At 44.1% G+C, this 23179-nt stretch overlaps 3 protein-coding genes across 8 annotated transcripts; 2 read left to right on the top strand and 1 right to left on the bottom strand.

The window, feature by feature from the left end:
• Window positions 1-770: 770 nt before the first annotated feature.
• Window positions 771-5535, top strand: LOC133396086 (zinc finger and SCAN domain-containing protein 21-like). Of its 2 annotated transcripts, XM_061665547.1 has the most exons (3): window positions 771-1239; window positions 2031-2179; window positions 2720-5535. In XM_061665547.1, the coding sequence occupies exons 1-3, from the start codon at window positions 1053-1055 to the stop codon at window positions 2951-2953; spliced, it is 570 nt and encodes a 189-aa protein (XP_061521531.1). In that variant the 5' UTR covers window positions 771-1052; the 3' UTR covers window positions 2954-5535. The 2 variants fall into 2 exon arrangements, with proteins under 2 accessions (XP_061521531.1, XP_061521530.1); XM_061665546.1 differs by having other exon boundaries at window positions 2031-5535.
• A 1131-nt stretch (window positions 5536-6666) lies between these two features.
• Window positions 6667-10630, top strand: LOC133396092 (formyl peptide receptor 2-like). The gene is made up of 3 exons (XM_061665553.1): window positions 6667-6699; window positions 8609-8796; window positions 9687-10630. The coding sequence occupies exons 2-3, from the start codon at window positions 8614-8616 to the stop codon at window positions 10506-10508; spliced, it is 1005 nt and encodes a 334-aa protein (XP_061521537.1). The 5' UTR covers window positions 6667-6699; window positions 8609-8613; the 3' UTR covers window positions 10509-10630.
• Window positions 10631-13965: 3335 nt separating this feature from the next.
• slc39a7 (solute carrier family 39 member 7) lies at window positions 13966-23032 on the bottom strand. 5 transcript variants are annotated; one of them, XM_061665521.1, is made up of 9 exons: window positions 22458-23032; window positions 20051-21338; window positions 19221-19279; window positions 18977-19145; window positions 17211-17285; window positions 16432-16554; window positions 16294-16368; window positions 15040-15284; window positions 13966-14912 (listed from the first exon to the last, which is right to left on the bottom strand). In XM_061665521.1, exons 2-9 carry the CDS (start codon window positions 21327-21329, stop codon window positions 14658-14660), a joined length of 2280 nt encoding a protein of 759 aa, XP_061521505.1. In that variant the 5' UTR covers window positions 21330-21338; window positions 22458-23032; the 3' UTR covers window positions 13966-14657. The 5 variants fall into 5 exon arrangements, with proteins under 5 accessions (XP_061521505.1, XP_061521501.1, XP_061521502.1 ...); XM_061665517.1 differs by having other exon boundaries at window positions 19763-21338; window positions 22458-23031; XM_061665518.1 differs by having other exon boundaries at window positions 17211-17282; window positions 19763-21338; window positions 22458-23029.
• Window positions 23033-23179: the final 147 nt, after the last annotated feature.

Below are 23179 nucleotides of genomic sequence, written 5' to 3'. Positions count from 1 at the left end.
AAACATTACTGTATACATGTATTATAGTTTTTTATTTTCCCATATTGAAGTGCCATGGCCCATAAGTGTATGTGCCATGAGAGATCATTCAGTGTGCCACAGGAAATGATCCAATTTCACTTAATCAGTCCGAAAATGATTTATTTACTACAAATAGCATTTCTCTTTGTATCCAAGCCCGGGCGACTGCAGATACTATGTGTCTACCTTTTCTGACATTTTTGTTTGGTGATGTACCTTGGGAGTTTTTTACTGAAGTAAAGTGATGCAAAAGTGGGTAGTAACATGTTGCATCTACTCAGTTACATTTACAAAAGTAACTTTTGGGATAAATTGTACTTGTCAGAGTAGTTTTAATGCAACACACATTTTACTTTACTGAGTATTTTTTTAGCGTACGATTAACGCTCCTTTCGATCCGTTCCATTGAGCTTCATGTTGTTGGGCAATATCTCAATTTGCAGATTCCTTTTTGTATATGTTTGTCTATTTGATATTCATGCTGACTAACTAAATAAATAAATCAGAATTTATTCACCAGTTAGTCAATACTTATTACTATACTATATACTAATACTTACTTACTCTTAGTCAAGTGATTATTTGGGGGAGGAAAGTTTACTTTTATTTCAGTCATTATTGTACATGAACGGTAGTCTTACTTGAAAACAATTTGGGTGACTTTTGCATGTAGTAGCCCACTGGCTCCATAGGGAGCAGTAACGTTACGGCGAGGACGCAGTCGGCCGTGAAGCACAAGCAAAGAAGAAAAAGCCGGACGTTAGCATCACGTCGCTAAACAGAACCAGCGTGAGTGTCAAAGTCTGTGTTTTCCCCCCTTTTATCACCACGTTTGCTGTCCTCTCACGAGACTTATCTGATATTTAACAAATGCAAAGTCACCGCATCTTATTTGTGTCGCGCTAAACTCCGCGGCAGCCTCGGCGTTGTTTAAATTAGCTTTAGCGTGCTAGCTGCAAACAAAGAGAAGCGGAAGTTAGCGACGCACGCTAAAAGCAGACGGCAACGCCGCCGGCGGCACCGTGTAGAAAATGTGTAAAGTCCGAATGCTGAGAGCCCTGGTGAATCAGCAACTTAACACTGCCGTTGAGGAGATATTTGTAGTGCTCGAAAGAACGCTGACAGAGTACGAGGACGAATTGTGTCGAACAAAAGAAGAGAACGAGCGACAACGCAAACTACTCGACGCTCTTTTTAAGGCTCGATCACCGGCAGCAGGTGAGCAGATGTCAAGTTCTACTTTGTCATCTTTCGTTCAACTAACATCGTTCTGGGTGATATGGCCTTAAAATAAGATGTCCCATTTAAAAAAAAAAAAAAATATATATATATATATATATATATATATATATATATATATATATTTATTGGATATTTTCCCCTTAACTTATAAACGAAATATCCCTTTAGTCAAAGCATATAAATAAACATTTTTGACAAATTATCTTTTTTAATGTTAAACAACACCATAAAATGAGCCGCCAAACTGCATGGATCGAAGAATAATACCTCTCTCAAGTGCTTTTCTCATTTAGTTGTACGGGTGACACGACAATCGCTGCACACAAAAAAAAAAAGTGTGTGTGTGTGTGTGTGTATATATATATATATATATATATATATATATATATATAAAAGCTTGGAAGTACATACCTCGGGTCAAAAGTTTCCAACAAGTGATTAAATCACTGCCTTGGCAACGTATCAATTATTCTTATTTGTTTAATTACTATATGATTTTGGTTGAACATTTTGGTGTTTAAATATATTTAATTCTTAATTCAGTCTTAGTGACTAATGTTTAATTGTCTTTTTTTGATGTTTAAATTTTACAGTAATCTTCAACTGGTCGTGACAAATAATCAGCTTGAAGCTAGCACACTGCGCCTCTTAGTTGGAGAACTGTGCGACTGGGATAATTTTTTTCAGTTCCTCAAAGTTATACCAGTCTCTCATTCTTTGATAGCGCATGTTCTCACTCTGTCACTAAGTAATCTTGTGTCCTTCAGATCTTGCTGCCAGGCAGCAGGAGTGGTGCTCCAGGATGGAGCGGAAGGAGCCCGAGCCCCCCCTCATCAAAGTGGAGGAGGACGTGGACGTGTGTAGCAGTCAGGAGGCCGAGCAACAAGAGGAACGGGCTGACGTCGCCAAGTACCAGGTGACTAGCGTCATTGTGAAGAGCGAAGACGACGCCGGAGGCCGCGCCCGGTCGCCCGAGGAGAATGCCGAGGCCCGTGCTGACGTAGACCCCCGCGTGGGAGTGCAACCTCACGGCCGTTTGGCTCGGGTTACGCGCTCACAGCGAGCCGCGTCGGACCTTCCCAACCCAAGGACTGCGGCTCCCGGCGATGCGATGACAGCGGGTAGCACGTTGTCGGGTTTAAACTGTGCGCAACGCGAGCGGCACCCGAGCGGGAAGCCGTTCGTCTGCCCGTTTTGCTGCAAAACCTTCAACCAGCGGGTCCATTTATCCCGTCACTTAAGCGTCCACACGGGGGACAAACCCTTCCACTGCACCGTTTGCAGCAAAATGTTCGCCACCAGGGACCGCTTGCGATCCCACATGAGGATCCACACGGGAGAAAAACCTTTCAGCTGCTCGGTTTGCACCAAGCGTTTTTTCCACCGCTCACATTTAGTTAAACACTCTCACATTCACACAGGCGTGAAACCCTTCTCTTGCCTGTTTTGCGGCAAGCGCTTCTACTCCAACGGCGATCTGATCAAACACACGCGGACGCACACCGGAGAAAAACCCTTCACCTGCTCTATCTGCAACACCAGCTTCAGCGACAGCTCCACGCTGGGCAAGCACAAGCGGCGGCACACGGGCGAGAAACCCTTCAGCTGCAACGTGTGCGACAAACGCTTTCCCTTCAAGTTTCAGGTGAAGAAGCACAAGTGTGTTGGTGAGAACAGCAGCACTAAGTGACCTGAACAAGACTATTATTACTACTACTACTTCTCTCTCTCCCTTACAAGATCTATTCTGTATATTATAGTTGTGATTAGTTACAGGGGTGTCCAATGTCTGGTCACTATTAAAAATAACATAGGACTTGCTACATTTGCTTGACTTGCTACAATGCTACATTTATAAAAAAAAAAAAAAAAAAAAGTTGAGAGCATGGGGCCAGGGTGTAAAGCATGGGTGTTGCCACTTCTCTTATGGATACGTCGCTCCTGACAATTACTACTGCTATTACTGGCTAGGGCTGAGCGATATAGCCTTAAAAATTCCCCTTCCACCTCTTCAATAAAAATAAAATGAAAATGACATTCAAATGAAACCCAAACTCAGACTAACAGATTTTCAACAGTAATTTATATCAACATTCACAGAAAGAACAGAAATATATATATATATATATTTCTACAGATTATGTGAAAATAAAAGTACTTCCTCTTGGAGGAAATGTCCCTTTACACACAGCCCTTTTCAACCCCAATTCCAATGAAGTTGGGACGTTGTGTTAAACATAAATAAAAACAGAATACAATGATTTGCAAATCATGTTCAACGTATATTTAATTGAATACACTACAAAGACAAGATATTTCATGTTCAAACTGATCAACTTTATTGTTTTTAGCAAATAATCATTAACTTAGAATTTTATGGCTGCAACACGTTCCAAAAAAGCCGGCATGTTTACCACTGGGTTACATCAGCTTTTCTTTTAACAACATTCAATAAACGTTTGGGAACTGACGACACTAATTGTCAAAGCCTTGTAGGTGGAATTCTTTCCCATTCTTGCTCGATGTACAGCTTCAGCTGTTCAACAGTCCGGGGTCTCCGTTGGCGTATTTTACGCTTCATAATGTGCCACACATTTTCAATGGGAGACCGGTCTGGACCGCAGGCCGGCCAGTCTAGTACCCGCACTCTTTTACTACGAAGCCACGCTGTTGTAACACGTGCAGAAGGTGGTTTGGCATCGTCTTGCTGAAATAAGCAGGGGCGTCCGTGAAAAAGACGTTGCTTGGATGGCAGCATATGTTTCTCCAAAACCTGTATGTACCTTTCAGCATTAATGGTGCCTTCACAGATGTGTAAGTTACCCATGCCATTGGCACTAACACAGCATCACAGATGCTGGCTTTTGAACTTTGCGTCCATAACAGTCCGGATGGTTCTTTTCCTCTTTGGCCCGTAGGACACGAAGTCCACAATTTCCAAAAACAATTTGAAATGTGGACTCGTCGGACAACAGAACACTTTTCTACTTTGCATCAGTCCATCTTAGATGAACTCGGGCCCAGAGAAGCCGGCATCATTTCTGGGTGTTGTTGATAAATGGCTTTTGCTTTGCATAGTTGAGTTTCAAGTTGCACTTATGGTTGTAGCGCCGAACTGTATTTACTGACATTGGTTTTCTGAAGTGCTTCTGAGCCCATGTGGTGATACCCTTTACACATTGATGTCGTTTTTTTATGCAGTGCCGCCTGAGGGACCGAAGGTCACGGGCATTCAATGTTGGTTTTCGGAACACAAAAAGTCCAGCTGCCTCAGTTCAACTTTGGAGATTACCACGAGCACAATTTATTATACATTGTTCTAGTGAGTCAAAAATGACTTGAGCAATTATGCTACCAGACTAACTGTATGCAAAGAAGCTATTTACAACTAAAGTTACAAAATTTCTCTTTCATAACACCCTGGTGAATAAAGATAATTCAGTTTCTGGAGCCAAAGGTTTTGCTCCACTTTCTTCTCTGTGTCAAAGTCTGCATTGTGAACATTATCACTGCTTTCAAGATTGTCATCTTACTACAGATATCTCTTGTTTTGGTTCTGAATGTGGAGATCAGATTACCTTTAACACAAAGTTGTGATATAGCAGTTTAAAAAAAAAAATATATATATATATATATATATATATATATATATATGACAATAAACGATACATAATAACTTGATGGAATGGTGAAAGTTAGAGAATGTCAGTGGCCCTTGCATCGTTCCATTTTTCTGTATGCGGCCTGCGATGGAAAAGGTTTGGACACCCCTGGATTAGTGAGTAGTTCGTAGACAGAGGGTGATAGGCCCGTGAGAAGCGTCATAGAGTCAAGACCCCCGCCCCTCCCTGCATGCTCTCACCATACATGTGCGTATTTTACGTGCCGCCCCGCCTCTTAAAGACGCATGCATGTACAGACACTACAACACGGACAGTATTTTCTACACATTATATGCTTGAATTGTTGTGTTCCAATATGTTTAGAAAGTGCGGGATGAGTAAAACGAATATAAACAATGTTTATAGGGTCTATAGTGTGGATTCTCCCCATACGAGGGTGTGGTAGTATGTATCCATCATACTGTAAAAGAGTGATCGAGTCACCAAAAAGCACTTAACAAAATCTTACGGGACTTGCCCATTACTTCCGCTTAGTGCACTGGAGTGGAGCATTTTGGGTCGCAACTATGATGTAAAAGTGACTTTTGAAATGTCTTGTTTACAAGTAGGTTGGGAGTTCACCCTTCCAGTGTGAAATTAAACAACAAAGTGACTCGTACGTGATCTGACTACTTTTTTTGTGTGTCTCCAAGCGAGCAGTTCTGGATTTAACCGAATTGTAATGTAACAGTGAGGCTAATTACCATAATAACCACGAGTTTCTGTTTTAATTTTAATTACATTTATTTCAGTGATTGCCAAAGTGGTATGTAGGCTTTCCCCTAGTGGAAGATGAAAGAATCACTTAAATTTTGAAATTCTGCATAACGTTAGTCGTTTTAAACTTTTTTTAATCCAGTACCTTTTGTTACGTAAAGTTGAGTTGTATTTAACTTTTAAATGCAATTACATAATTTTCCCCGTGAGGAAATTAATCGACAGGTTTTCTACATTTGTGCCAAGGATAAGATCTAACAGCAAGGGAAGTGGAAAAAAAAAATAATCAACAGGAAACCAAACCTAAGGTGTTACATTTGAGTAGAAAAAGTTTTATCTCATCACCACCATAGAGCAAAACACCTCAGGTTCAATTCTGTTTTACCTTCATTCACCGGCATCTGTGTCCGCAGGACACAATCTTCTCGTTCCTCCTCCACCGCATTCATTGGGAACGTAATCGATGGGCTTTGTTCTTCCACACCAAACTTCGCTTTGTGCGCTGGGAACGACGAAGGAACATCCCCAAACTCTTTCCACCACGTTGGAAGCGCAGAAAATATCTAGTTAAGAGGAACAATTATTAAGAAGTGTGTCTTGACACTTTTTTTTTTTTTTAAACAAGTTTACAAACATTACACATGTAATTTAAGTGAGAGGGAAAACCTAATCTCAGTCTGACATGTCTGCCGGGCCTTGGTGGAGGTCTGCATTTGTTAAAAGCAACAATTTTGTGGGTTTTTTTTTTTGGTACGTCTTAAACGTCAGCAAAACCACCCAATTGTTTTTGAAGCGTCGCTTTTAGAAGGCAGCACATTTGAAAACCTTTCCTTTTTCCTGCCCGTACTGTTTAGGAAGCGCCACTGGGCTGGAAAAAAAAGACTCTTCGTCATTTGCTTTGTAAATTTATTTATGGTGATGACTACTTTACAGTGTGTGTATAACACACACGACACAAAAGGGGAAGTACCAAAGTGTGTGTATGAGTGCGTCTGTCTCTTCACTTCATCTCCACATCATCGAGTGGACAGCCGATCTGGCTCCTGCTGTTCAACAAGTGAGACTCTTAATTCATTTGTCATAATTTATTCTTATGACGTGTTCCACGGGTCCCTTCTTCCAATATATTTATCCATGTTCTAGTAGTCACATACAATTCTGCTGACTATTATTGCTGCTTTTGTTCACATTCTCATCCGCATATACGGTATAGTATGGTGTAGGGGTAATATAGTATATTATTGTTCATGTATACGAGTTGTCACCACTGCTTATAGACTTTCCTGATCCATGTACAGTCGCCACACACACTACCACTGACTATTCTTGGTGTTTTAGTTCACAATGTCATATTTATGTAAAGTATATACAGCTATGTCATAGATTGTTTGTCTTATGTATAGCTGTCAGTCCACTGCTTGTATAGGCTATTTATTCACATGCGTATTTTTTTCTGCATTCAACACTGCTTCTGTTCACGTTGTCGTCTGTTTATGCCTTGTTTTCATCAAATATTTAAAGTTTCACGCAAAATTATTGTGAATCATTTCAAAGAAACTTTAAAATGCGTGAAAAGATTTAACGTTTATCCAAACTTACCTCATTGGTGCATGGGAGGGGTGATTGTGAGTTAACAGAAAGCTCATTTAAAGCCCGTTAAATCGAGGATGCCATGGGTGCCATTGATTGTGTACCTAATGAAATGGCCAGTGAATGCCGATTCTGACGCACTAAGTTGGCTGATATTCATATCGTTTTGCTCTGACAGACAGACAATCTATTAATTTTGAATGACCTAACTCAAGATTCACAGTGACTCACATAAACGCTAATTTCTCAAGCGCAATCTCCTGTGATTCTGAAGAAGTGTGAGGTGGCTGACAATCTTCACTTTTCTCGAAATGAGGAGGTAACGTACATCGCAAAGTCGGAAGAGTCTTTTTGACAATAACGTCGAACTTTTTTTTTTTTTTTTTTATAAACCTTGTGGTTAGCACGTCTGCCTTACAGTTTTGGAGTTCAGGGTTTGAATCTTGACTCTGGCCTTCCAAGTGGAGTTTCCATGTTGCGTTTCTTCCAAAAAACATTCATGATAGCGTCACTGAGGCCTCCGAATTGTCCATAGGTGGGAATGTGAGTGGAAATGCTTGTTTGCTGATATGTGCCCTGCGATTGACTGGCGACCACAAACGGACACGTTCAAAATGCTGACGGGTTTGGTTTTCTCGGACACTCCCAATGGGGAGAGCGGATCAGCGCGCCGTGACTCAACATGAGTTACCAGACATTCCCCCCCCCCCCCCCTCAGGACAATTCCAAAGCGTGTCATTATGTTACAATAAAAAAAAAAAAAATAAACTATGTCAAAACAATATGGTTGTTAGTTTGATATTGAACAGTAACCGCCAACAGCTTCAGTGAAATGTACATTTAAAAAGTTAGCTTCCATGCACTTACACATTGACAATCACACAGTTTTTTTTGTGTTAATGGTTTCTGGATTGTGCATTACTTTATTATTTAGTCAATTAAACACATAACCCACATAAACTTGAATTCATGTTTGACCAGCTACCGGTGAGCTAAACCAGGGGTCCCCAACCAGCGGGCCGCGGACTGATACCGGTCGCTCGGTACCAAATTCAGCAAAATATATTTTATTGATGGTCTGGAGTCTGAAAGGAGTTTGAGTTTGAAAATCAGGACCATCTGCCTTTACCTCTGTCAAAACGCTCTGTGGGCACTACACAAAGAAATAACTTTTACACTACCTTGAAAATGCTGATTTTCAAATACAAACAAGGAAAGACTTGTCAAGTCATGTCATTCAAGTCAAGTCTCATGAATACCAAGTCAAAGTCAGGACTAGTCTTTCATTAAGTTTTGGCCATGCAAGTCCCAAGTCCTAAAATTGGCTGGAGGCAAGTCATATGACTGGAGTCCCCCCACCTGTGTCTCCTTCTCAGGTGCAATGATAGATCCCGGTGCCACAGCGTCGTCTCTCTTCCTCAACGCCTCCCTCAATGTCCCGGCGGCCAAGGCGAGTAAAGGAAGCGACATGGACACGCTCTCCGTTGTCCTCAACACGTTCACCATCCTGCTTGGCATCCCGGGCAACTCTATTGTGATCTGGGTGGCGGGTTGCAAGCTCAAGGTGGATGGATATCTTTTGTCTGTCAAAGTTTTCGTTCTTCTGGGGCTGTCACTATCAAATCCTTTTCAGAATCGTTCGAAGGTGGTATTGCTTAAAAACGGAGCCTGCAAATTCGCCCCAAAAGAGTCCAAGTTCCCGGTAATTTGTCTGTTGAAGAGCGTTCTTTTAAACACCCTACAGATGGCATGCTACAATACTAATATGCATTTTATTCTCATTTATGAGTGCTGGAATATGATCCTTGAACTGCATTTGTTGGTACTGAGCGTATGGTATAAATTTGGTGTCCAGAATTTGAGACGGCAAAATGCTAAACGGTTAGCAATCATGATTAGCATTAGCATGCGAGTGATTACCATTTTAGGTTAAAAAAAATAACTACCATTCAGCCCACCCATAAATCATGTTATATGTACATTGCATATCTAACAGTGTTTTTTTTAATCACTTACAGATGATACACTGTCGTTTTTGGCAAAGTTTATCAGGTGGCCCAACATTGCGCCCGTCTGCAATAAATGTCCGTGTGAAACATTGGTTCCGGCGGCACAACCATGGTTCCGGGCAGAACTTTTACTTTGGTCCCGGCGGAGCTTCGAGGCCAAAATTTTGCATCGCCCTATTTTTGAAGTCAACTTAGCAGTTATTTGATTTTTTTCTCCCAACCCTACTTCTACTCCATTCCTGGTTGTTGTCTAATGTAGCGTAAATCATTATTAATGACTAGATTAAGAGCAGAATGCCAGAAGTCTACTTTTGATCTCATATGCAAAAGTATAACTTTGAATATAAGGGCTTAAACCTAACAATGTGGTAGTTTAGAAATGAAATTATTTCTTGTATATGCAGTACACTACTCATATTTGTGCGTTGTCCTTCCTGCTCCTCAGCCAAACGTACTCAACGTGTGGCTGGTCAACCTGGCTGTAGCAGACATAATCTTCTGCTTCACCCGAATCTTCTCCCTGATCAAGAAGCTGTTCCTGGATCACTGGCCCTTCGGCTTGTTCATCTGCAAGTTCAACGGTTTCTTCAAATATGCCAACATGTTTTGCTCTGTCTTCATGCTGGCCGTCATCAGCCTGGACCGGGCCATCTGCGTCTGGTTCCCGGTGTTCACCCGGCGCCACCGCACCGTGTGTACCGCCCGGGTGGTGGCCGTGTGCGTGTGGGCGGTGTCTGTAGTCTTCAGCTCACCCTACTTCTTCTACCGGCAAGTTTTCCCAGGTGCCAAGAACTTGAGCAAGTGCACAGTGGAGGAGGTGAAGAACGCAGACACCAGGACAGCGCTCTACTTCATCCGCTTCCTGTGCGGTTTCTTGCTGCCATTCCTGGTCATCCTGGGCTGCTACCTCCTGGCTGGTGTGGGCATCCGCCGCACCCGCTTTTCGGGCAAGTCGCGCCCCCTGCGGGTATTGGCCTTGCTGGTGGGTGCCTTCTTCCTGTGCTGGGCCCCATACCACGGCCTGCTGATGCTCAGGATGGTTGAAAGCAAAAGCTCGGTGGTCAAGCTCTGGTTGCCCGCCGCCAAGGGCGTGGCCTACTTCAACAGCTGCGTCAACCCGCTTCTTTACTTTTTTGTGGGCTTAAAGCTGAAGGGCCGGAACAAGAAGTCTCTGGAGGGCCTGTACAAGAGAGCTCTGGCCGACGACGTTGACGGACAGACGGGGGAGTCCAACGGCGACTCCGGGGAGAGCGGATCCCGGGTGTGATGAAGAAGGGGGGCAGCTAAAATAAATGCTAAATACTGTTTAACGCCTGCCATTGTGTGTCAAAATGTTCTTGTTTCTTTTCATGTGGTGTTTAGACACTGCATAACTATGTTGTTCACTACCTGTGTCCTGTCCTGTTGGTTAGTAGTTGCATCCTTTCCCGACAGGGTGTCCCTTTCCTCCACTGATAATAACATGACTTCTATGTAATGTTATTGAAGTCATATACCATGTTATTGTTCTTGAGTGCTGCTGGTTTCTGCCTTTTTCCCCCAATTTCTGTTCTGTTCTGAGGACCGCTGATCTAGTACAAGCACAGTAGTAGGGTCAGTCCCTTTTTTTAATTGATGGACCCAAACATGCATTGAGCCATTAGCACGGTATTCTGACTACGTTACTGTTATTGGCTTTAAAAGCATGGCATTTTTCAATAGGTCGCCGAAGCGGTCCGCATGTCGCGACTGGCCGACTATACATCACCTGGTGTAAAGTATGTTAAAATTTAGTGTGCGTTATCTTTTTCATGGATTTCAATGACAATCACATAACGGATCCATCCACGTTTCCATGATTTGAAGCCAGCCTCAGCTGTCAATGAATCACACCTCTTTGACATGCATTGAGTCATTGTTTCCAAATTCATTCTCAGTTTATGTGTGGTGGGTGTGCCAGAAGTCTGGATGGGAGAATCGCTTTGATGAGAAGTGCGCAAGTCCAGGCGCGTAAAATATTACTTACTGAAACTTTAGAATGTGGATTTAAAAGTTCATCAAGGTTGTTTATCAGCCTCATTTTCTGACTTTCTCTTGCTGTGTGCAGTACTCAGGTTCCAAGACTCTACTGTAGTCGAATGTTCCTTTTCTTTTTCTCTCAGTATGGTGGATTACAACACTTTGTGGTACAGAGCGCCATCTACTGTACAGGAGGCTGGCTGCGTCTGACAAGATTTGCGGTGCCATGCCATGTTCGTCGTCATGGGGGCCTCCAGTCAGATTTCAGGAGGGGGTCCAGCGCTACCCCACCCCCTGATCTGACTCTGTCTCACACACAGGCTATTCTCCACATCTTAGCCAATTCCACTCTTGCTCAGTGACATCAACGCATCACTCACCAGGTGCTGAATGTTAAAAGCATCAAAGTCAAATCTATTACAATACGTTCGACAGAATGGTAAGTTTTATTTTTACTCATCTGTTTTTACTTCATAAAATAGATAGACGGATCGATGGATACTTTATTCAGCCGCAAGGGAAATTCACTGCTCCAGTAGTCTCCACAATGAAAGCCGCACAACAACAAAGTCTAAGCTGGCATTTCGAATTACTATTAAAAATATCGATATGAAAAATTCTTTTAACATATTTTTTTACGTGAAAGTGGTCTGGGGCGCAAAAAAAGGTTGGGGACCACCGAGCTAACGTAGCATACCGGTCTTTGTAGGTTTTACAATGGCGGACCAAGTCAGATGTCATCGTTGTTGTGAAAGAATCAGTGCACAGGCAAGATGTTGCTTTTCAGCTCCTCTTCATCTCATTTTTGGGGAACTGTAAACTGTGGCATCAGGGGAAGATGCATATGCCGGGTGTAGGAATAGCTAGCTAGCCAAGTACATGCTCTAGTTGTCGTTATTGCATAGTGGGGGGCGGGTCACTCATGCCAGATTCCCAAGTCCGTCACTGGGCACCATTTTAGCTATGCCCAAAAATCTGTTTCACACTGTATCGCCACAATTCAGTCCTACATAGTTCTCAGTCTTTGCACCTTTTCAGTAATTATCTTCATACATGTATAATGTATTTAGAACTAAATCTATGATTTCACTCTAGACTTGGAAGTTTGACTCGAGTCAAGTCATGTGACTGGAGTCTGTCTCCTCCACAGGTCCGGTGATGCTTTCTAGTGCCACACGGTTGTGTCTCTTGTGTGTGATTGAAATTGAAATAAATGCAAAATACTGCATAATGCATAGGTGGCATTTTATGGTTAAAATGTAATGTCAAAAAATATTTCACCTTCTCATGGTTCTTAATGATATAGACCCGTGGTTCTTAAAAATATTCAAAAATTACTTTCTGAGGTATGTATGAATTTATGAACTCGTAAGAACAATTGCATGTCATTACCGTTACCTTTCTCTTCCAATACAACACCTCCAAACGTCTATAGAAGTTGTAGTGTATACAGTATAATACAGTATGACAGTTCACAATCAATATTTATGTAATAACATGACAAAAACGTTCAAACTTCAAATAAAAATACACCATACTCACTGCTTTTTTTTCCCCTAGCTGTCGGTGTAAGCTAGCTCAACACATGCTGCTCTGAAAGTGCCGCAAAATGCTTTTCCGGGTTGAAAACAAGTCAAACAGTAATATGTTGGTTGACCTAGCCCCGCGAAGTTGAGTTGTTGTTTTTTAAAGTCGTCTTGAAATTGAATTTTTAATCACGTCCAAAGTCGTCCTTTTCAGTAAATCAATCGCATACTCAGCTCAACCAATCAGAGGACGGGAAAAATACCAACGTGACTCAGCCTTCATGAAGACGCAGTTTGGTGAATCTCAAACCTGATTTGGATAAGCCATAAGTGGAGAATCTCAAATCTGATTGGTTAGACCCTTTCGACCCTTTCAACTGTGTCGACCTGGTTGACGCCCGTATTTGGGGTTCGGAAGTCCTTGAGGCATTATTATATTACATTCTCATGAAATGAAGACAAAAGACTTTTGGCAATATATTAATCTATATGCTGTTCTATATTACAATACATAAATATTTTAAATTTAATGAAGTTGTAATTGTAGTTGAGTGTTTTTGATGTTCTGAAGAACCTCACCATTTATGCAGCGTTGAAAGGGCAACCCATGGAAATTTGGCAACTCACATGGTTGTCATGAAGGTGTTTTGTCTTTACCGTGATGCAAAAAGTGTCTAAGCCGCCACCATTTGAGTTCCATCAACAATGCTGTTGCAGAATTTAAGTCGGGGTAAGATTAATGCGGAGTTACACAAATTTATACTGTCAGTTGTTCAAAGTTATAATGCGAGAAAGGTTTTAACACCAATCATTGAGGGTTATCCTTTAAAGTCATTGATTTTGTTTATTGAATACATTTGTTTCTTTAATAAAAATATTGTTTTCCCATTCCTAGTTTAAGAACTCTTGTTCAGATTGCATTTGATTTAAACTGCCATGAAATTAGTATATCTCTTGATGGTCTTTACTACTATGGCCTAAAATTTAAAATTAGTCATCGGATGAAAACAGGACTTCCAAGCATGTTTCAGCATTGGTTGGCAGACACGTACATAAGCCCTATTTGACACAAATCCAAATTTCAATTGTCGAGGTCTGCCTTCATATTTCATGCAGGAGGGATGGTGACTCAGTGAACACTTGCACAATTGCCACTCCTGGGTCATTGCGTTGTGATGTTTACAATCATGGCAGAAAAAGTCAGAAACGTTATCAGCCTTTATTGTTGTTCACAGTTGTGTACAATCCTGTTGTAGTCTACAGATTGCACAGTCGCTAACAATCAAACCGTCTCTGCTCGCCTGCACTCACTCACTTTCGACACTTTCGTATGGAGCCCCGGGCATGACGGGGGGGGGATTTAAAAAAATAATAGTGTCCACACTCGATTGCGCAAAAAATAAAAATAAAAATTTGTGGTCACAAATTAGGTATAATGTGTGCACAAAATACATAATCCTGGATAGTCGTGATTACAGAGTAGTACTTTGAGGTATTTTAGCATTTCGTGGTTCAGAACTAATATTTTGTGTGCACACTTTTACCTAAATTTATAGCCACAAATTAGCATTTAGTGCCTGTTATATCTATATTGTGGCCACAACTTTAAAAATATTTTTCTCATGTCATGTCTGCGGCTTCACATTTGTGAATATTCCATCCACGTGTGCTTCAAACCAAGCAGGTATTTTGTACAAGAACAATGTGTGCGTTAAAGTGTAAGTCCTCTCCTGACGTGTCCATCAGCTCATTACCCCTCTGAAAAACAAAAAAAGATGCTGCTACAGCAACCCCACAAAATAAAGACGTTTGTCCCACATACAAATAAAAAGGTGAAGAAAGGAGAAAACAACAACTAAAAGACGTTATTTCAAGCTTTTTTTTTTTTTTTTTCACTCGTACTCTGCGATCAGAACCATCATGCCGACGCCGAACAGCATGGCCAGAATCTCCATCAGAGACTGGCCGAAACTGGAGCGGCCGGACAGAAGCTCCGGGAGGACCGTCACCGTGGCGATGTAAACGAAGCCGCCCGCCGTGAAGGGGAGGATCCAAGCGGTGGCCGCCGCACCCACGCCTTCGGCCAGCAGTGAGCAGGCGGTGCCGGCCAGGGCTCCCACGGCGGTGACCAGTTGCAGACACATGGCCTGATGGGAAACAGGAAGTTAACAACGGGAATCCACTAAAGTGGAAAAGGCGACTGAACGCTTGGTTTTGTTTTTTTGTGGTTTTACTTAGATTACTGAATAATTTGCAGACATTTTAATGGCCCACCTTTCTCTTGGTGCAGCCGGACTGGACCAGGATGGCAAAGTCTCCGATCTCGTGCGGCACCTCGTGCAGCAGGATGGTGAGGGTGGTGATGGCGCCCACCGCGGGACCCACCAGGAAGGACGCGCCGATGGCCAGGCCGTCCGTGAAATTGTGGGTGAAGTCGGCCGCCAGGTTGAGGTAGCCGGACACCTTGATGTCTGCCGCAGCAACACACATTTTTTTTTTATTTTCTTCAATTTTCTTCCCTAATAGAAAAAGGACAATTTTAAACAATGTTTTCTTTTTGTTCCTGCTTCTGGGACTTTCTTGAGTTCTCGTGATTCCAAACAAACTTTGAAACGGCCCCCCCCCCACCCCCCCCCGAGCATTATTAACTCATTCACTTGCCAGCCTTCCCAGTTAACGTATATTTGACTTCTAAAGCCGTCAATGGCAGTGAATGTGTTAACTTCCACAGAAATATTGAACTATATGCTTTTCTTTACAGATATTAAAAAAATATGGGGAAAATGTCCCCTTTGATCAAAACACCATACTATGTGCCTCTTGAAAGCATAAACCTAGTGTCAATAAATGTCAATAAATGATTGCTTTTCCTATGTATAAATGGGGCTGTCGCAAATAGTTGTTAGCTTCTGCGAAAAAATAGGCACAACTCCACAAGTTGCTTTGTCTTTCTTTTACTAAAAACTGCATGCTCTCCATCTATGGTTTTCTCGAAGTACACTGGTGCCTTGAGAAACAAGTGACCCGATTTACGAGTTTTTCCAGATACGAGCTCTCGTTCGGACGATTTTTTTTTTTTTTTTTTGCTTTGACTTGCGGGCAAATATTTGTGACAGTGAACTCATCTCAACTCACTTCACAAGCAGGAGTAGTAAAACGATGCTCTACAAAAAGGCTTCAAAGCTTATGTTCTTCATTTTATGTTCTTCAGCTCACACTGCAGGTCAGGGTCTAACCTGGAAAGCTACTGCCCCTAGAGGTCAAATTATGCAATGCATGCCTAAACTCAAATTGATGTTTTTATACTCTTGAACCATCTTTAAAACTTCAAATAACTATGACGTATTGTAGGAATTACTGTATCAACGAAATAGAAGATACAATACCGATTGTCTTCCACGAACCTCCTTTCTTGTCGTACACAAATCAAGTTGAAACTAATTCTACTTATGTCTGTTTCTTAGCAGGAATAAAATCGATTAATTGCCCAGCTCTCGGAGCAGCTTTTAAAAAAATGTTTATACTCACCAACACTCTTTTCCACCTTCTTCTTCTTTGGTGCCTTCTTTTCCTCTCCGTCGCTGTCCTTCTCCTTAGCAACACCTAAAAAGGGCGGCAAGTGAGCTCAGCAGGAAGTGAGAAATGATTTCTCGGCGCCCATCTTACCGTGCGAGTGTCCGTGCGATTGGCCTCCCTTCAGCAAACGCACAAACTTCTCCACAATCAGAAAGGCGACGATGCCACCCAGCACCCACAGGCCCACTGACATCATGTGATCGTGGGCACCGCCTGTGGGAAGCGAGAAGTCACGTATGCGCAAGTTATAAGTCTTAAGTTTTAACCTTCAAGTTTACTGTGGCAAAGTCAAGCAAGTTGAGTCAAGTCAAGTTACACACTTGTGTTAGTTGGCTGCAATACCACATTCCTATTTTTTATTTTTTTTCCTGTGTTAGTTGGCTGCAATACCACATTCCTATTTTTGTATTTTTTTTTCCTATGAGGTAAATCTCAAGAAGCATTCTTACTCGATTAATTTCGGAGTTTCTACCCCAGAGGTAACACAGCATTTGCATTTCTACATGCATATCACCCAGGCTCTAAGTTCTTTTTGTCTCCTGTGTACTCCTTTGACATACTGTAGTTCCCCTAGTGTTCAGGCGGAGACACCACATAACTGAAATACCTTGTGTTACAAGCTACATTTAAGAGAAATGGGGAGCAACATTGTTAAACATACATGCATTTGGATTTTAAAATGTCGGACAAATGACGTTATTACGCTAAAGGTGTTATACTTGGGTGACGCTCATGCTATGTTCAAGAAAAGTTATGAAAGTCAAAGTCGAGTCTTTCATAAATCTTAGATTAGCAAGTCATCAAATCTGATGAGTCGATTCATGTGATTTTGAAAAATGATTTGTTTTAAGGTTTGAGCGTGCACGTACCGTGCGAGTGTCCGTGGCCGTGCGACTCCTCAGCAGCGTGCGCGGCGGCGCCGCCGTGGTGGGAGTGCGGCTCTGCTTGGTGGGCAGAAGAAGAAGGTCAGCTTCAAACGTCTCCTTGACATGCCGTCTGTGTCGTTGCTGCTAAACGTGCGGTGGGAAGTTTGGATTCCAGGCTATCCATCCATCAGCAGGGAAGCCCAGACTGCCCTCTCCCCAGCCACTTCCTCTTGCTCTTCCGAGGGGATCCCGAGGCGTTCCCAGGCAAGCCGAGAGACGTAGTCTTTCCGGCGTGTCCCGGAGCGTCCCCGGGGTCTCCTCCCGGTGGGACGTGCCCAGAACACCTCACCAGGGAGGCGTCCTAGGAGGCATCCTAAACAGATGCCCGGGCCACCACCCCAGTATGCCAATCCAGAGGCACTGTCCCCGATGTCCACGCGATGTTGCAGAGGCCTGTTAACCAGGACAGCCCTACAACATCCAGAGCCTTTAGGAACTCCGGGCGAATCTCATCCACCCCCGGGGCTTTGCCACCGAGGAGCTTTTTAACCACCTCGGTGACCTCAACCCCAGAGATCGCAGAGCCCGCCTCAGAGAACCCAGACTCTGTGTCGGTGGAATTGAGGAGGTCTTCGAAGTATTCTCCCCACCGATCAGCAGCGCCCCATCCCTACTATACACAGTGTTGAAGGCGCACTGCTTCCCCCACCTGAGGCGCCGGATGGTGGACCAGAATTTCCTCGAAGCCGACCGGATGTCATTCTCCATGGCCTTACCGAATTCCTCCCACGCCCGGGTTTTTGCTTCAGCGACCACCGAAGCCGGATTCCGCTTGGCCATCGGCTGCCTCAGCTGCCCTGGTGCCAAGTGCACGTGTGGACACCCTCATGCTTGAACATGGAGTTCTTTATGGACAATCCGTGGTGAGCACAGAAGTCCAATAACCCCTCTCAAGAGGACTGGTACCAGAGCCCAAGCCGTGCATGGAGGCGAGCCCGACTATATCTAGTCTGAACTGCTCAACCTCACACACCAGATCAGGGCTCCTTTCCCTGCCAGAGGTGACATTCCACGTCCCTAGACCCAGCTTCTGTAGCCGAGAATCGGATCGCCAAGGTCCCCGCCTTCGGCCACCGCCCAGCTCACACTGCACCCGACCCCTATGGCCCCTCCCACAGGTGGTGAGCTCATGGGAAGGGGGGCCCACGTTACCCTTTCGGGCTGTGCCCGGCCGGGACCCATGGGTGCAGGCCCGGCCACCTAGGTGCCGGGCCTGCACCCTTCGAGCCCCACCTCCAGGCCTGGCTCCAGAGGGGGGCCGCGGTGACCCGCCTCCGGGCTTGATCCATTTAATGTATTCTTCATAGGGGTTTTGGGAGCCGTGCTTTGTCTGGTCCCTCACCTAGGACCTGTTTGCCATGGGTGACCCTTCCAGGGGCGTGAAGCCCCACACAACTTAACTTCTAGGATCATTGGGACACATAAACCCCTCCACCACGATAAGGTGACGGCTCAAGGAGATGGGACCCCAGGCTACTGCGTAAAAAAAAAAAAAGAATTGTCATCAAAGACGATATTAACAGTGTTAGGGACCGGGCACTTCCAATAACACTGTCAATTCCCTCAAACATTGCTTATGATTATTGAGGGATGATGTCGCAGACGCGCAATCTTATTTTCTCGTACCTTGTTTTTTATACGACACGATTCAGGCGACAATGATTATCATTTTGATTTTCTCCGTCTGATCTTCTTGCCGCACGACGTACCCAAAGCGTGCGGTATGAGGTGGAGGAAGGCGTCGCCCAGCAGGCCTCCCGACGCAAAGCTCAGCAGCACCTTAAGCAGGTTTCTGTGCTGGTCGCTGTTGGACTGAACCGGGATGAGGAAGAGGATGAGGAACGGCGCGGCGCTGATTAGCAGCGTGGCGCCGATGGCCTGAGGGAAGGAAGGGAAGCTAGGGAGTTAGGCGTTGTTTTGCGGAAAAGGCAGAAGATTGTTTTGGGTTCTAACCTGCATCCACAGCTCCATCAAGTCCCGCTTCTCTGCGTCACTCTTCATTTCTCCGGGAGCTAGAGGTGCAAAAATTAACAATGATCAACATTTTTCTCTATTTTCTGACATGTTACGGGCCCAACGAGTAACTGAATCATTATCAATTAATGCAAAAAATAATAATCAGTTTAATCTGTTACGAAAATAATTATTTGCAGCCATAGTATGAAAACCCCGTAATTGACATGTAGTTGAACCTGACGCAGCCTCAGAGGTTTATCCCAAACTAGTAGCCCATCCCTCACATTGATAGTAGCTCTCAGTTTCAAAAAGCTGGTGAGTACAATATCACTCCCTCGTGCGATATTGATTTATTGTTTATTTGGTTTTGTTTAATCAAACTATACGAAACAAACAATAAAAGGTTCATAAAAAGTAATTGGGAAAAATGATTTTGCAATAAACAACGCAAAGTAAATTTGTATCTGATTATTCGAATAATCAACGGAATAGCCAATAGAATAATCTATTCTAAAAAAATTTCATAGTGACAGCCCTACCGGGTGCGTGACCATGACCGTGGTGGTCGTGCGCATGACCGTGGTCGTGTGTGTGGCTGCGGTCGTGGCTGTGCCCGTGGTCATCCTCGTGCTTGTGTGCATGACCGTGGTTGTGCCAATGGCTGCGCCCGTGGTCATCAGCGTCGTGCGCATATTCATCGGCATTCTCGTGGTAATCGGTTTGCTCGTGTTCATCACTGTGCGCACGGTCATTGTCATGCCAGACGGCATGTGTATTGTCATCGCCGTGACCGTGATCATCGGCCTGCTCTTGGTCATCGGCATTACCTTGATCATCAGTGTGACCGTGATCATCGGCCTGCTCTTGGTCATCGGCCTGCTCTTGGTCATCAGTGTGACCGTGATCATCAGCCTGCTCTTGTTCATCGGCTTGTTCTTGGTCATCGGCGTGCGCGTAGTCATCGGCGTGACCGTGATCATCGGCATGAACGTGGTCATCAGCCTGCTCTTGTTCATCGGCTTGTTCTTGTTCATCGGCTTGTTCTTGGTCATCGGCGTGCGCATAGTCATCAGCGTGACCGTGATCATCGGCATGACCGTGATCATCAGCCTGCTCTCGGTCATCGGCCTGCTTTCGGTAATCGACATGCCCGTGGTCATCGGTGTGACTGTGATCATCGGCGAGACCGTGATCATCGGGTTGCTCTTGGTCATCGGCCTGCTCTCGGTAATCGACATGCCCGTGGTCATCGGTGTGACTGTGATCATCGGCGAGACTGTGATCATCGGGTTGCTCTTGGTAATCGCCGTGCGCGTGGTCATCGGCGTGACCGTGCTCATCGGCCTGCTCTTGGTAATCGCCGTGCACATGGTCATCGCCGTGATCGTGATCATCAGCGTGCCTTTGGTCATCGGGATGACCGTGATCATCAGTGTGACTGTGATCATCAGCCTGGTCTTGTTCATCAAATTGTTCTTGGTCATCGGCGTGCGCATGGTCATCGCCGTGATCGTGATCATCAGCGTGCCTTTGGTCATCGGGATGACCGTGATCATCAGTGTGACTGTGATCATCAGCGTGACTGTGATCATCAGCCTGGTCTTGTTCATCAAATTGTTCTTGGTCATCGGCGTGCGCATGGTCATCGGTGTGACCGTGGTCATCGTTTTGCACTTGCTCATCGTTTAGAAAGTCATCACGGGTAAGCTCGTAGTTTTCATTTTGCACACGGTCATGGTCATTACCCCATTCATTGTCGTGTGCGTGGTCATCATTTTCCAGGCGCTCATCGTCATGCTCGTCTCCGTGGTCTTGGTCAGGGTCATGACCGTGGTGATCACCATGCCAGTGCTCGTGCCCGTGGTGCTCCTCCTCCCCCGGCGGCAGGTTGGCCTCAGCGCTCCACTTGCTGGCGCCGTGGTACATCTTCACCTCCGGGCCGTGCGAGTGGCTGTGGTGATGGTGGTCATCTCTGTGGGCGTGGCCATGATGGTGACCGTGATGGTGGTCGTGCGAATGGCTGTCAGCGTCGCTGAGATGCGAGGCGAGCAGCAGCAGTAGCGCAGAGGAGGCCAGTGTCACCAACAGCAGATGTGGACGCCCCATGATATTTACCTGGAAAAGCACATGAATGAAAGCTTCAGGAAACATCTTGCCCCTCACATTGTCCAGCTGCCTTGTGTCAACCGTCAAAAGCTTAAACTTTCTGGTATGTACAATGTCTGAAGTGGGGGGACATCATCAACTTCGTCGTCTAAAACAATGATTCCCAACCAGTCCGCCGTGGCACATTAGTGTACGATGAGCGGTGCACTGTGGGAAATTAGCCAACTTTTCTATTTACTACAAATAATGTCACTTTGCTTCTCTAGCTATGCCAGCGATGTATGACGATAGGCAGAACGATTAGATGATCTTCCACTAAATGGCAGAAGTTACATAATTAACCGGTCTATCCACATTTTCGTGACAATTTGTCTTGGTCGTGTGCTGTAAGATTGTGCACACATGTGCAAGCATGTACACCCTGGAGCTGTTTTTTTTTTTCCCCCTCCATCATGGGCCACGTGGTAGTTAGGGTTTTCCTTAGGCCTGTTATGACTGATACAACCACAAATATAAAATTACCTCATTATATTTATTACATATACATCGTTGGGCCTAATTTTTTACTAATGGTACGGTATGCTTTAGTAATATATATATTTTTGTCTAAATATATACAATATTTTATTATACTATAGTGTCTTGCTGAGACTAACTCCAGGGACAAATTCCTTAACCAATAGGGCTGATTCTGGATCTTAAACAACCGTTAAATTGCTCTCTGTGGACAAAAATCTGATGAATGGAGCCCATTGAGAGGCTTGCATTGCACGATGCATCACATTTTGATTTGATTGATTTTCTTACCGGAAACAGTAGGAAAGCGTCTGCCTGCTTAAATTTTACTTTGAAAAGTGTAGCGATTCAGTCCGGAGCTCAACTTCAAATTGTAGTAGTTTTTTTTTTTTTTTTTTTTTTTTTTTCCTCCCCCCTAAGTTTGACATTCCAGTTGCTAAACTTGACATCGCGGCCGTGACCGATTAAAACAGATTTAACTCTTGACTTTTAACACCACATAAGCCGGACTAACAAATAAACAAAACGCAGCATCGATTGGCGGCTTAGCGGCTAGCGAGCACATGCTAACAGCACAAGTAGCACCGGCCAAACAAACTTGACGATGCCTACCGGAGGGCGCCGATGGTCCAGCGGCTGCGTGTGCCGTTTGTCTGTATTTGGTGCGTCGGGAGAAACTTGACGCAGGTCCACGTCGGATGATGTTTGCTACCTGGAGTTTTGCTAGCTGCGAGCCGAGACGTGGCAGTCGCTCAAAACCCCCAAATCCCGCGAGAAGACATCCCGATTCCAAGCGCGACGTCTTCTTCCCTGCTCCCTTGCTGGAAATAATACTCCATACGTGTGATTTTCGGATTCATAAAGTGCTACGTGGATGTGTTTCCAAACGTTTGAGACATTACCGGGTGATTATATAACGCAAGGGCAGCTTTTATAGCGTCTTGGGTTGCCAAGGAGAGAAAGTGGGGCGGGGAAGGGGGAGTGGCAAGTCTCGCGAGATTCTTTCCAGCGGATTATTTGCTGGCACATCCTGTTGAAGCTTTGTGACGTCATATCAAACTTTCAATAAAGATATTGCGAAAGAAAGAAACAAAAAACAAGACAAACATTAAGAATAAGAAACAATTTCCCGTTTGCTCCTCTCTGGTTTTATTTTATGTAATAATGACTGTCTGTTTTTGTGTTATTGTAAATTTAAGATCTCTATATCTTATTAGGAAGGTTACACATCCATTAATGTAAATGTCATCATCTCCTCTCTTAAAATTGTTTTCACTTGAAGTAGATTATAACTTTACATCTCTTAATTGGTCACAAAAATAATAATAATAATG

The sequence above is a fragment of the Phycodurus eques genome, chromosome 20, assembly GCF_024500275.1.
Source record: "Phycodurus eques isolate BA_2022a chromosome 20, UOR_Pequ_1.1, whole genome shotgun sequence".
Classification (NCBI taxonomy): Eukaryota; Metazoa; Chordata; class Actinopteri; order Syngnathiformes; family Syngnathidae; genus Phycodurus; species Phycodurus eques.
This window is presented reverse-complemented; position numbering and strand designations above follow the sequence as displayed.